Below are 13986 nucleotides of genomic sequence, written 5' to 3' on the forward strand. Positions count from 1 at the left end.
ACGGGGAGGAGGTGGGCGGTGCCGCGCGGGGCCTGCTGGGAGTCGTAGTTCTCGCTCCGCCGAGGAGGTTTGGCCGCTGCCGGCTGCCGTGGCGCGCGGGGCCTGCCGGGAGCTGTAGGCCGTGGGGTAGCGGTGGCTGCAGCGGCTGTGCGCGGGCGGGTCCGCGGTGAGCTGGGACCGGGGGGGGCGAGGGGCTTGGACCGGGACCGGGGCCGGGGCCCTGCCGAGCTGTGCCGCCCCGAGCCCCCCGCTCGGGTGGGAGCATCGCTGTCCCCAGGCTGTGCCCTGCGGCGGAGGGGCGCGGTGGCCAGCAAGGCCCCGCTCGGGCCGGGCGGTGCGCCGTTCTCCCGGCAGCTCCCCCGGGGAGGTGGTTCAGGGCTCCCGAGTCCATGCCTGTGGGGCCCGGAGGTGCCGGTGCCCGTGGCCGGGGAGGCCTGGGGGCCCGTGTCCATGCTCGCGGGGTCGGGGATCCCGTGTCCGTGCCCAGGGCAGGTGCTGGGATGGGGCCAGCGCTCCGTCCCCACAGGGTTCGTCCCTATCCCGTCAGGCTCTCCCACGGCCGGGAGTTCTCCCGCCTGTCCGGGACTCGCCCCCCCGCGCTCAATGCAGCCTCTGTTCGCCCCTCGGGCTGCTGAAAGGCGCATTGAGAGCCCCGCGGCACAGCCCGTGCCCAGCGCCAGGCCCGGAGCCCCATCACGGCGGTGACGGGTCCTTGGGGACAGCCCTGAGCTGGCAGCTGGGGACCCCTCCTTTGGGGTCCTGCTCCGGGCTGGGGGTCCTTGCCCTGGGCTGCATGGCCCAGGTGATGTTGGGGTGGCTTCCAGCGCCCGGGGGGGGGGTTGTTTGACATCTGCAGGAGCTCCGTGGAGCTGCCACGTCCCCTGCGCTGCACAGAGAGAAAGGGCAGGGAGAGGAGCTGCTGGTGCCTGGGCACTGCAGGTGGGCACAGCGAGGTGTGGGCTGAGGGCACCCGCACACGAGTCGTGCCCGAAGATACGCTGTGACCATGGGCAGGGGGAAAGCAGGGGCTGCTGTGACTTTAAGGCTGGGCAGGTCGGGGTGTTTGTCCCTTGTACTCGGGTGCTTCGCTTCCTGCTCACGCTTTGGCATCCTGTGTGGGTGGAGCTGCCACGTATCTCCCGGTGTCCCTGTGGGGCCTGGGGACACGCTCGCCAGTGAGGCTGGTTCCCAGGGGCCCTGGGAGCTGGACCAGGCACGGTGGCTGCTTTGGAGGCAGCAAGGGTTGGCCTCACTGCCAGAGAGGACCCTCCTTCCTGCCGGGGCTGTGCAGGGACATTGCTCAGCAGGGCACCTCAGCACAGGTCTCGGGGCTTGGCGTGGCCTCAGCTCCCTGCCTGGGCTGCGGCGGACTTGGGGCAGGTGGAGGTGCTGAGCAGGCCATGTGCGTCTGCCAACACGCCAGGGCTTGCCCCGGTCCGGAACTGCAGAGCAGGGGTGAGAAGGGGTTGAGAGTGGGTCCACCAGCAAAGCAGCCCCTTGGCGTGCTGGCTCTTCCCTGTGTGAGGTGGCAGCACCTTCTCATGGTGCAGGAGAAGGGATGAGGCCCCTGGCTGCTCCCTCATGACTGTGCTCTACTCCCCCCAGGCTCAGTGCAGTGCCAGGCTCCAGCTCTCTGATTTGCTTCTTCCCTTCCTCTCAACAGGTTCTCCTCGTCCGCAGTCTGATGCCCGTCCCGCCCTGCGATGAGTCTATGAGCCCCCTCCGGATCAGCGTTGGTGGTCTGCCTGTCCTCGCGTCCATGACCAAGGGTGCTGACCCCCGCTTCCGACTCCGCTGGAAGGCCATCGTGCTGTCGTCAGCCTGCGTGGGGTTTGTGCTGCTGCTCTTCTGCCTGCATCGGTCCTCCCCGGCACGGCATGGTCCGCCCAATCCTCACAACTGGCAGCTCAGCCTGCAGGCAGGTGACCGCTACAATGACACCTACCCGCTGTCCCCACCCCAGAGGAACCCTGAGGGTGTGCGCTACCGCATCGGAGTCATCGCGGATCTGGACACACAGTCCCGGGGCTCTGAGGAGCACACGTGGTTCAGTTACTTGAAGAAGGGCTACCTGGTGCTGTCAGACAGCGGGGACAGCGTGACAGTGGAGTGGGACAAAGATGAGAGCATGCTGCAGTCCCACCTGGCTGAGAAGGGCAGGGGCATGGAGCTCTCCGAGCTGGTTGTCTTCAACGGGAAGCTGTACGCCGTGGATGACCGGACAGGAGTGGTTTACCAGATTGAGGGCAACAAGGTGGTGCCCTGGGTGATCCTCCCAGATGGGGATGGCACAGTGGGGAAAGGTGAGCTCCTCCATCCTGTCCCATCCTGCAGGCGCAGAGCAGTTTGGCTCTTTGAAGCTTGCTGGGGCGGGTGCACTTTTTCTGTGCCTCGGGGGTAGCTCCTGCCTGGGGACCTGCTGGCTGCATGGGGGAAGGCTCTGCCCAGCACTGAGCTGTCTGATGTGGTGTTCAGGGGAGTGGGTGTCAGTCCCATGTCCATGTGCTGTCTGAGCCCCAGCTCATGCTGTTCTCTCCACTGCAGGCTTCAAGGCAGAGTGGCTGGCAGTGAAGGACGAGCACCTCTATGTGGGGGGACTGGGCAAGGAGTGGACCACGACGACAGGGGAGGTGGTGAACGAGAACCCAGAGTGGGTGAAGGTCGTTGGCTACAAGGGCGACGTGGGCCATGAAAACTGGGTGGCGAACTACAACGCGCTGAGGGCTGCAGCGGGCATCCAACCCCCAGGTACTGAGCAAAGCTCCCTCCTGCCACCCCCTGTCCCGCACCCTCCGTGGCTGAGGTCTCCCTCCCCATAAATACTGGGACCGGTGGGAGGTTTGAGGGATGATGGATGCCAAAGCCCTCCCTCCCCTTGTCCTGATGGGGAAAAAAAAACCTGTCCAGGGCTTTTCTCCCGTCTGGCACAAGCAGCTGGAGGGTGGCTCAGCAGCACTGTGCCTGGCAGCCAGGCCCCAGGGCAGAGGAGGCCATTGCTGGGGTGCCCCTGTCCCACTCTGGGAGGGACTGGGGGGACTCCTGCATGGGCAGTGGGCAGGAGGAGGTGGAAACGTTCACGGTGGTTGCCTGCATGGGGCTGTGACCTCCCCGCTGCGGTGTCCTTCGGAGCCTGGCAGGTGCCCCACGCCGTCAGCCGCCGCTCCCTGCTGCAGGTTACCTGATCCATGAGTCGGTGTCCTGGAGCGACACGCTGCAGCGCTGGTTCTTCCTGCCACGCCGCGCCAGCCACGAGCGCTACAATGAGAAGGCGGACGAGCGGCGCGGCACCAACCTGCTGCTGAGCTCCACGCAGGACTTCGGGGACGTGACGGTGGGACGCGTGGGGGACGTGGTCCCCACTCACGGCTTCTCCTCCTTCAAGTTCATCCCAGACACGGATGACCAGATCATCGTGGCGCTGAAATCGGAGGAGGACAATGGCAAGATCGCCAGCTACATCATGGCCTTCACGCTGGACGGGCGCTTCCTCCTGCCTGAGACCAGGATCGGGAGCGTGAAATACGAGGGCATTGAGTTTATTTAACGACTGATTCACTGGACTGGAGGGGCGCGGGGCCAGTGCCAGCCGGGGGCAGCCCTGGGCTTAGCAGAGGGACGCCAGGCTCTGCTCCCAGCTCTTGTCCTCGGCCTTGGTGCCTCCTGTAAAGCATTGCTCTGCTGCAGCAGGCGTGGTGCGAGTGTTTCGGCAGTGGCACCTGGTGGCAAGGGACTGCCACCACAGGTTGCTGCGAGCTTCAGCCCAGCAGACACGGCCATGGCCCCATGTGTTGGATCCCCAGTCAGGCCATTAGTGCCAGCCCCTAATTGTGACAGAAGCCCTCTGTGGCTCTGGTGGCATCCAAGCGCTGGGTTTGCAGTGAAGGAGAAGGTTGAGCCCCAGCTCTGCTGCGTTGTCCCACTGTGTGGTGCTCCCTTGGAGGAGGGGGGTGTCTGGCCAGAGCACTGGGCCGGTGCTGGTACCTGGGGGAGTGGGTCTGACCCTGCCCTGCAGCCCAGCCACTCTCGCAACCTGTGCTGTGGCCACCCTGCAGGGGAACCTCTGAGCTAGGTCCCCAGCACCTCACCAGGAATGTACTGGAGACATAGGGACAAGCATCCCTATGGGGAGGAGCACTCCTGAAGGCACGATTGCTGGGGTCACAGGGTGACAGACGGGACAGGGCTATGCAGGGTGTCACAGCCAGGGCAGGCAAAGCCCATCTATAGTGTCACGGCCATGGGGGATTTCATCAGGCCTTTCCCCAGAAGCCGTTTCACTTCCCTTTTCCTGTTAGCTGGGGAGGTGACGGCCAGCCCTGGGCACTGTTGCTTGGGGAAGGTCTCATGGCGGGGGGGGGGGGGGGGGGGGGGGGCTGTGGTGTATTCCTCTGCCATCACCGAGGGGACTCAGCAGTTACCACACTGCCAGTGGTGCTGTGGCTTCTGGTGGCCTCAAGCACCATGAACTGGGGCCACTCCTGGCACTGCTGTTCTGGCACATGGGCTCTGGCCCAGGGCTGGGGGAAGCACCAGTGCAGTGGCTTCAAGTGACTGATGGGGCCAACAGTTGTGGCCGTGCGTGCTGGGGGCACACCCCTGCTCCTTTCCCAGCCTGCTCCCCAAGGAGGTGCATGGTCCTGGTCATGCGTCTTCTGTCAGACGTGGCTCAGGCTCCAGAGGTGCCTCCAGAGCCGTCAGCTCCAGGAAGAGCCGGGGCCTAGAGAGGAGCTGCTGGGAGCTGGAAGCCACAGCCAAGCCTGCTCCAAGGGCTGCTGTGCTCGGCACAGGAGAGAGAGCTGGGAGCACCAGGTCAGCTTCTCCAGGGCCAACAGCAGCTGGGAAGTGTTTGCAGCAGCCCCGTGCTCACCAGCAGCATTGTGAAATCGCGGTGGCAGCCAGCGGCCCCCAGGAGGAACTAGCACATGTCTTGGGAGCCAGAAGTGCGGAACATGGGCATCTGCAGGCACGGGGCCTCCTTCCCACCCCAACACACTTGGCCTGGCCGAGCCCCAGCCCTGCCTCACAGCAACCACCAGCGATGCGCTGGGTTGGTGTTTGGCTCCGCGGTGCTGCCTTGGTTTGGCAGGGGCGAGCTGGTGGGGACAGGGCCCTCCCGAGAGCCCAGGCTGGCTGTGTCACCCCCGCCCCTGTTTACAGTGTCCAGCACCTCAGAGCGGGGTGAGCAGTGCAGCTGGGGCTGGACACGTGTTTTCGTTTAGCCCTGACTATGACTCAGCTGCTGGGCTTGAGCGGCTGCGCTCCCTCTGCTGCTGCCCTGGGCACTGCCTGTCCCAGCATCACGGGCAGAGCCAGCCCCGGCCTGGGCACGTGGCCTCTGGGGCTGTGTGACGAGCCCAGGGCACCAGGTGCCAACTGGCCACGGGCCACCTTGGCCGCTTCACCTTTGCCTGCACTTTACTCGGCACGGCCGCTCCTGGCCTCGCTCCTCCACGGTCCTCCTGGCCTGGGGCTGGCAACTGCAGCACCCATCTGGTTCCCTGGGGCAGTCCCTGCCCTGTGGACTCCTTCTTGTTCCGCCAGGCCAGGACCTCTGCACCCCGCAGGAAGTGGGGCCTCCCCACACTGTGCCCCCTGGGTCCCCAGACCCTCCCACTTTCTGCCCTGCCTGCCCATGCTCCCTTTTTGTAGTGACCCAGGCCCTCAGAGCAGCACCAGGGCCTGCAGCTGAGCAGGCAGGACTCCTGGTGACCCGGAGCACCTGCAGACCATGTGCCCCGCAGTCTGCATGTGGGGCATGCCCCACATGTTGGGGACCCTGGGTTCATCTCCAGGTTCCATCCAACATCGCAGTGCCATGAAGCTGCCACCTCCCACAGGTTCCCTGCAGGCTCTGGCAGGGCTTGGCCTGCGTTCAGCTGCCCGCGTTTCTGCTGTTTCTTATCCCAGAGGCAAGCAGCTCTGGCACGTCCCTCAAACGTGAGTACCTGCGGCCAGGCAGCTCTGCGGCGCGTGGCTGGCTCAGGAGCAGGTTCTGTGGCCAGGGTGGTTGCTCGCTCTGCCAGTGTGTGCCAGCAGCACCTGGCATCGTGGGGTCAGATGCCGTGCCCTTGCCAGGAGGCAGAGCCGGGCCAAAGGCACCGCTGCAGAGATGCAGCGTGCCCATGCAGCGCTGGGCACAGGTCTGGTGATGCCGGCAGCACCCTGGTGCAGTGACAGTGTCACAGTGCGCTGGTTTCACTGGGGCTGTGTTGATTTTTCCTGCAGTAGTTTGCATGGGGTGATTTTGGGGGTTTGTGCTGATAATGGTGTCAATAACACAGGGATGTTTTCATTATCACTGAGCAGCACTTGCACAGCGTCAAGGCCTTTTCCACCTCATGCCAGCCCACCACTGAGCAGGCTGGGTGTGCGCAAGGATTTGGGGGGACACAGCCGGGACAGCTGACCCCAACTGACCCAGGGATATCCCAGACCATGGAACATCATCCTCAGCATATGAAGCCTGAGAAGAACGAGGGGGTGATGCTTGGAATGATGGTATTTGTCTTCCCAAATCACTGACATATAATGGAAGGATGGGTGGGGGATAGCTGGACACCTGCCTGCGATGGGAAGTGGTGGATGAACCCGCCCGTTTCCTTTGCTTGTGCATGGCTTCTGCTTTATCTATTAAACCACCTTTGTCTCAACCTTTCTCACTTTTACCTTTCTGCTTCTCTCCCCATCGCACCGAGCAGCCCTGTGGGGTTCTGCTGGGGCTGTACCACGACGCGCAACAGGTTCTGGGCTAAGGTGGGGTTGGAGCTGCGGCCCGTGGAGGGGAGGAAGGGCGAGGGGGGAACAGGCGCGGAGGACGCGCCTCGGCACCGACAAAATCGCTGCCTTCCCCCGATCCGCTGCTCCGCTCGGCGCAGGCCGGGAGCCAGAGCTGCGAACCGGGTCCCGGGGCGGCGGCGGGCGGGCGGGGGCCGGGCCGGGGGAGGCGATCGCGGAGCCGCGCCGTGCGGAGGGGCGGGAGCAGCCGGGCTGGCCCTGCGCCATGCAGAGGAGGAGCAGCGAATCCCCGGAGCACGTTAAAAAGCGAGGCTGAGCGGCAGCCGGGGAAGGAAGAAAACACCCCCATAGAAGGCAGCGGAGCAGCGGCCACAGCAGCGCCCGCAACGCCGCGGCCGCCGGCCCCAAACTTTCTGGCGGCGGCTCGGGCGGGCCCGGCGGTGGATGCGGGTTTCTCGGCCGGGTCGCTGAGCCTGCAGCCCCGCCGCACGATGCCCGCCGCGCTGCCCAGCCTGCTGGCCTGGCTGCTCGTGCTGCTGCTCGGCAGGGCCCGCCCGGCCGACGCCTGCAGCTGCTCGCCCATCCACCCGCAGCAGGCCTTCTGCAACGCGGACGTAGGTGAGCGCCGCCCGCCGAGCCCCGCGCTTTGTCCACCGCGGGGCCCCGCAGCCCCGGCAGCGGCCACGGAGCCCCGAGCCCCGGCCCGGCCCGGCCCGCGCCAACTTCGCGGCGGGGGAAGGGACGGAAAGTTGGCGCGGAGCGGGCGGGAGCGGGCAGAGCCTCCCCGGGCCCGGCACCTGCCCGCAGCGCCGCGCGGTGCGGGCTCCGCGCCCCGGAGCTGCTGTCGGCGGGAGCAGATGCGCGGCCGGGCGCGGTCCCCCCGTCGGCTGTGCCCGTTCCCTCCGCGCCGCCCCGCGGGAGCCGTCGCCCCCGCGCCCGGCGTCGGGTCCCCGCGCGATGCGAGGAGCCGCCGGGGCTGGGCCGGGCTGCGCGCTGAGCGGCCCCGCCGGCCCGGGGAGCCCCGGCCTCCCACAAGTCCGATCCCGCCGCGGAGGGACGTGGCAGCGCGGGGAGCCGCCGGGGCCCGGCACCGGCCCGGCAGAGCCAGCGCCGGGCTCGGTCACCTCCCGTCTGCGCCTTGTTTCCAGGCATTTCCTCTCCCCCGTTCCACTTTGTTCGGCTTGGATGCTGCTGAAAGGGAGGGCTTGGCAGCGCCGGGATCTGGATTCCTCTTTCTGTGAATAATGCCCTTATTGGATTTTAACATATTGCACAAACAGACCAGCCCCAGCTCCCGACGCTCTCCTTTGCGGGGCCGTTCCCAGGCTCAGCTGGAGAGGTAACATTCCCAAACACTTAGGTAGCCTCAGCCTCTGGACGGCCCTGCCCTGTCCCCTGCTCATTCTGCCAGGATTCTCCCGACAGATTCCCAGGCTGCACTCGCTCCTTCCAGACCCTGTTACTGCTGGTTTTCCTTCGCAACAGCAGGTCCACGGCATCTGGCTGCTGCCCCGTGTGCCTGCCTCTGCCCGGCCTTGCTGCCACCACAAAGCTTGTCGGGCACAGGGAGGTTTCCAGACAAAATGGAGCACTGGATTTTTAGAGGCAGTGTCTGCGCCGGGGGATGCCCGTGAGCGTGGCTGCAGCTTCCCTTCATGCTCCAGTCAGTCTCTGCTCTGGGGCACTTGTGACTCAGGCCTGTCCCGGGGTGCTGGCTCAGCCGTGACTCAGCTGCTGAGTCACCGTCTGTCTTAGTGGCCCTGGGGTGTCTTGCTGTGCCCCGGAAGGGTGCAGTGCCCAGGCTGGTGCCTGGATTGCATTGTCCCGCTGCCCTCGGCTGGTGTCTGTTACGTGGGTGCCTGGAGCTCATCCCGCTGTGGCAGCCTCGTCCTGGCTCCCAGCTTGAGCCCTGTCTGTGGTTCGTCTGGATCAGCCTTGCCTTGTTTGAGCCCAGGTAGGGAAGGGGCTGGGCTCAGGGAAGCAGGGTTCATCCTGGATGAGCTCCCCACCCTCTTCCCATGCAACAGGGATCCATCTCCTGCAGCCTGTGATCCTTGGCCTTCTTGCTGCTTCTCATCTTCTCCTGGATGCTCAGTCAGCTCCCTCCATGAGGGTGTGTGGAGCCCAGGGACAGCCTGGGGTGCTGGGGCCTTTCCTGACTGTTGCAGATGGAGCAGCCCGTGTCCAGGCTGGGCCCTGTTAGGGATGTGGTGGTGGATGCACCTCTGCATTGGGCTGGGTGTCACAGAAGGGCTGGGAGTTGTGTCACTGGAGCTGGTGCATTGCAACAAGTGACCGGTCCTGCCTGCACTTGTGCTTCCTGGCCCATGGGATGGGCAGTGGGGCTGCTCCCTGCAGTTCTGGAGATGCTCGGCTGCCAGATGAGGATATGGCCAGGCCGGGGTCCACAGCACAAGACCCGGCTTCTACCTGGTCTCCTCTGGAGCAGCATGGGGATGAGGGGTTGCAGGAGGCGATGCTCTGGGCATGGCTGTGGCTTTGGCTTTGTGTGGCGGTGCCAGCCCCAGGACAGGTCAATGGGGCAGTGGAGAGCAGGGGCTCCATGAATGCAGCCCTGGCAGCACTGCATCGATCCCAGTGCTTGATCCTGGGGATGGGGCACAGGGAGAGCGGCGACAGGGACCATGCAGCAGAGGGGGGTTAGGGGCAGCGGTGGAGCCGTTCTCTGCCAAGGGGCTGCCCTCAGGAGCTGCTGGTGTTGGTGTCGCCGGCCGAGCACCAGGGCCCTTCCCGAGCGGACGGCATGGAGGGGCCGTGGGCTGACGCCAGGGCCGTCGCTGATTGGGTCCCATCCCACTCCCGTCAGAGGCCGGGATGACGCAGGCGGCCGTGGCAGCGCAGCCCGTGGCTCCCGTGCGGGCTGAGCAGGGCCTGGTGCTGGTGCTGCCATTGCCCTCCCCACGGCGCTGCCCTCCCCCTCCCCTGGCACTGCCATGCACCGGGGCAGCCCCAGCCTCTGCCACTCTGCATCGCTCCGGCCTCCTCATCCCCACAGGGTTCCCTGCTCTGCTGTTGGTGGGTGCCCAGTGGGGCCGGGCGATGCCGGGCAGGCAGCGGGCAGTGCTGGCACTGGCAGCCATCCCCTCCGCTCAGCCGGCTGCCAGCAGCCCCGGAGAAGGGAGCTTTGTTCCCTGCCCATTCAGCTCAGCAGAGGCCCCTGCAAGAGACGTCCCCATGGGTTTATGGCCTGGGTGATGCTGTTTGCCCCCAGCTTTGCTGCCAGAGCTGCACCGCAGCCCTTGTCTGTCCCTGCTCATCATGGGCTCATTGCCCGGGCAGGGGGAGTGTTGCGGGGTCTGCTGGGAACCTTCCTTGTGGCCCATTTCATGGAGGGTCTGAGCACCTGTGGCTGTCCAGGCCAGTGGTAGGTGATGTGGCCAATGACGTTGGTTTTCGGTGAGGTCCACTACTGGTTTCTGGGCACTGGGGGTTTCCTCTATCCCTTGGCCCTGCCTCCTGGTCCCAGGGGTCCCAGCTGGGCTTTCCTCAGGGGCTCCCATCTGCGATCCCTGCGAATCGCCCTGCTCATGCTCCGGCTCCTGGCTGGCACAGAGCTGCTTGGCTGAGCTGCTGGGGTCTTGGCGGGGAAAGCGCAGCGCAGCCGTCCCCTCCACAAAGCCGCACTGTTCAGAACAAATCCGCCTAGAATTGGGCTGCATTTTTGTCAAATGATTCATCAGCACGTGAATGGAAAAGGCTGGAGCCCACTGAACCAGTCACCATTCCCCGCGCCTGGAGCAGCGGGGCCGGAGTTGGTGCACTGCTTTCCAGCTCCATTGCACCCAATTTCTGCCGCAGACGTGGGGCCGTGAGGGCCGGGGGACGAGGCAGCCACTGGGTGAGGGGCGAGGGGCGGCCCGTGCCTGCAGTGAGGTACAGGCAGAGGAGCAGACGCAGGTCTGGCAGCAGAGACCAAGGCAGTGTGTGCCGAGTGGAGCTGCTCCAGCCTGGGGCAGGGACCGGGGCAGAGATGTGGGCTGCTGCCTGCTGCAGGTCGGGATGCAGGGGCTGGCCGTTCGGCTGAGATACTGCCAGCGTGCCCGCGGCCCATCCACAGGGATGGGAGCTTGGCTGGGAAAGCCGTCAGTGCAGCACCTGTACCCGCAGGCACTGAGTCTGCCCGTCCCGCACCGAGCGAGTTCTCCCATTAACCCGGAGTGGCTGTGTTAGGAAGTGTCTTCTGGGCCCCTGCACATGCTGGTGGCCACTGTCTCCTTTCCAGAGTGAGCTCAGTTGGCACTTACAGTGCCCAAGTGGGGCTGTGCCCTCCTGACCTTTAGCTGAAATAGCCCATCCGCGTGCCCCCGTGCCCATGGTATTTATAGACCACGGTCAGGTTCCCTCTCCTTGCTGTGCCATTGGTGCTGCACCCTGCGTGTCCCTGGCTGCTCCCACCCCACCATGTAGTGGGGGACACATGATGGGTCCCCAGCTTGGCTGGCGCTGCTGCCCCGGCCAAAGCATGGCTCCCCATTCGCTATCCCACCTGCACATGGAGCAGGGCTGGCAGGGCGCTGGGGTGCCCTGAGGGATGGGGAGATGTCTCCCATGGGATGGTGGTACCCTCAGCAGTGCAGGGAGCCCTGCAAGCCCCTGCTCTGCACCTGGGCTCCTGAGGGTGCTGAGCAGGTGCTGTGGCCCTGGGGCTGCTGCTGTCCCCTGCACCACTGGTGTCCCTGGTGCTGCCTGGGGCCAGCCAGGAGCCCCAGTTCCCACACTGGCGGAAGGAGCCAGGCAGGGCTGGGAGCCACGGGGCTCAGTGCAGGGGCTCAGGCCACCACATGCGGCACCAAACCAGCTGCCGTGTCCTGAGCCAGTGAGTAAGGGTGAGCTGGCTGCTGCCTGCCCTGCAGGTCACTGCCACGTGCCAAGCACTCACATGCAGGTTCCCATATCCCTGGGCTCTGCTGGCAGCCTGACCGGGGGGACTGGCTTGAAGGTGCCATGGCCTCACTGGCTCTGGGGCACCTGACCTTGCCCGGTGGCACTGAGCACTGGGACTGCGCCGGGGCCACACAGAGCCGGGAGGGCTCTTGCCTTTGGCTGGGGCCTCGCTGCCTGCCCTCACTGGGCTGTATTTTCCCACTGCCTCAGCTCTCGGTGTCCCCGGGTTGTCTTTGTAGGCAGATGAGAGCAGGAAGTGTCACTGGCAGCCCCCGGCCCCGGCGGATGCAGTTTCTGTGCCTGTGCAGTGTGGAGCTGGCACGGAGCTGCAGCCAGAGCATCACCTTGGTGGCTCAGGGACCCCTCTGTGCTGGGGTGGGGACCCCGGGATGAGCTGCCTGTGCAGCACTTGATGGGCAGTGCTGGTGCCTGTGCTCGCTATGGCAAACAGCCAGGATGGTGCCTTGGGGATGCAGCTCCCACCTCCCTCCGCACCCAAAGGTGACCCTCCAAGTAGTTCCCTCTGCCCTTTTCTGCTCCAGCCTGGCCAGGCCATGCAGGCATTCGGCTGGGGCCCTCATCAGAGGTGGGTTTAGTTAATGACTGTGGGACAAATACAGTGGAGCTCCAGGACACTGCTGGCAGGTTTTAGCTGTCCTGGTGCCATCTGTGTGACAGGCGTGAGCCCAGGCAGGGCCAGCCTGAACCCATGGGTCCAGCAGCAGCTGAGCAGAGCTCGGGACAGCACTGGCCAAGGGTGACCGGATGATACTGGGCTGACCTTTCCTTATCACCCACTGTGAGGGTGCTGCTGCAGTGCTGCCCATCACCCTCCCCTGTGTGCCAGAGCCCTGTCCGTCTGGGGACAGCGCGAGGCAGCAGCTCTGTGGGGGGCAGCAGCGTTGGCTGCGAGAGTGGGAGCCGTGGTGGGATGGGGCAGGTGAGCAGGACCATGTGGCCACCCCTGCTGACCTCAGCACTTCTCCATTGCAGTGATCCGAGCAAAGGCCGTGTCTGCCAAAGAGGTGGATTCAGGGAATGACATATACGGGAATCCGATCAAACGAATCCAGTATGAAATCAAGCAGATCAAGGTAATGGGACACACTGGGGCAGGAGGCGGGGGGACGGGGCAGCCTCCATGGCAGCCGTTCACTCCTGCACCTTCTCGGCAGATGTTCAAGGGCCCTGATAAGGACATAGAGTTCATCTACACGGCTCCATCCACCGCCGTGTGCGGCCGGCTGCTGGACACCGGCGGAAAAAAGGAATATCTCATTGCAGGTGGGTGGCCGCAGGGAGGGCTCTTGGGGAAACCGGTGGCAGTGGTGGCCCTGTGGCCTCCTGAGGCACCCATGACGTGTGCAAGGCCCCCCCTTCCTTCTGCTGCCACCACCAGCCCTCTGTGCTGGACTGCAGCAGAGTCCAGCCCCTGCCGGGCCGAGCCCCAGCACCCTGACTCAGCACCAGGGTGCCTGGGGGGACACTCTGAGCTGCCTCTGGCCCCTCCACAGGCAAGTCAGAGGGCAATGGCAAGATGCACATCACGCTTTGTGACTTGGTCTCCACCTGGGACTCACTGAGCCCAACCCAGAAGAAGAGCCTAAACCAGCGGTACCAGATGGGCTGCGAATGCAAGGTGAGCAGCCGGGCTCCCCCGGGGTGGGCAGGGGCTCAGCCACGAGATGCTCTCCCCATCCTTCAAGGATGATGCTATGCAGGGAGCTGGGGGACACAGGAAGGTCATCCAAGTCTCTGTCTCTCTCCAGCTGGGAACTGGGGCCCACACTCAGGGGTTCCCTCAGTCCTCCCACATCAGGGTCACATCCCCAACATGCCATGCAGGGAAGGGGCAGCATGGCACCATTGGTCCAGAACTGGGGGCGAGTGAAGCAGAGCCATGCTGCTTCCCCGCGTCCCGTCCCACCCTACTGTCCCCCCTCGGGTGGTCAGTGGTGGTCTCTGTTCCGCACAGATCTCGCGCTGTCTCTCCATCCCCTGCTTCGTCTCCTCCTCGGATGAGTGTCTCTGGACAGACTGGGCGATGGAGAAGAACAACGTGGATGGGCGGCAGGCGAAACACTACGCTTGCATCAAGAGGAGCGATGGCTCATGTGCCTGGTACCGCGGCATGGCACCCCCCAAGCAAGAGTTTCTTGACATTGAGGACCCCTAAAGCCAAACAAGCGCATTCCAGTAGCCAGTAGAAAAAACCTGCGAGATGTTAGACTGGTCCATGCTGATATCAGTCCCTGGAGACAGCATGAAAACCCGCTTGGCCATGGTGGTCCTGGGGCTGCAGTGGCTGCCATGGGCATGCAGGGGGGCAGGGACAGGGACCTGCTC

General features: G+C 65.0%; 3 protein-coding genes across 4 annotated transcripts in view; 2 read left to right on the top strand and 1 right to left on the bottom strand.

Annotated features, from left to right (window-relative positions):
• Nucleotides 1-13986, bottom strand: part of ARL16 (ADP ribosylation factor like GTPase 16) — a 252529-nt gene that overhangs the window by 115455 nt on the left and 123088 nt on the right. The gene's annotated exons all lie outside the window — the stretch shown is intronic.
• Nucleotides 33-4123, top strand: CANT1 (calcium activated nucleotidase 1). Of its 2 annotated transcripts, none has more exons than XM_061479849.1 (4): nucleotides 33-166; nucleotides 1664-2303; nucleotides 2545-2748; nucleotides 3174-4123. In XM_061479849.1, the coding sequence occupies exons 2-4, from the start codon at nucleotides 1685-1687 to the stop codon at nucleotides 3542-3544; spliced, it is 1194 nt and encodes a 397-aa protein (XP_061335833.1). In that variant the 5' UTR covers nucleotides 33-166; nucleotides 1664-1684; the 3' UTR covers nucleotides 3545-4123. The 2 variants fall into 2 exon arrangements, with proteins under 2 accessions (XP_061335833.1, XP_061335834.1); XM_061479850.1 differs by lacking the exon at nucleotides 33-166 and adding an exon at nucleotides 1044-1465.
• Nucleotides 7054-13867, top strand: TIMP2 (TIMP metallopeptidase inhibitor 2). Its single transcript, XM_061479861.1, has 5 exons — nucleotides 7054-7353; nucleotides 12634-12734; nucleotides 12816-12924; nucleotides 13155-13279; nucleotides 13616-13867. The coding sequence occupies exons 1-5, from the start codon at nucleotides 7227-7229 to the stop codon at nucleotides 13814-13816; spliced, it is 663 nt and encodes a 220-aa protein (XP_061335845.1). The 5' UTR covers nucleotides 7054-7226; the 3' UTR covers nucleotides 13817-13867.

This window comes from Pezoporus flaviventris, unplaced genomic scaffold, assembly GCF_033815535.1.
Source record: "Pezoporus flaviventris isolate CSIRO_AGI_PZ_B2104156 unplaced genomic scaffold, CSIRO_AGI_Pfla_v1 ptg000158l, whole genome shotgun sequence".
Taxonomy (NCBI): domain Eukaryota; kingdom Metazoa; phylum Chordata; class Aves; order Psittaciformes; family Psittacidae; genus Pezoporus; species Pezoporus flaviventris.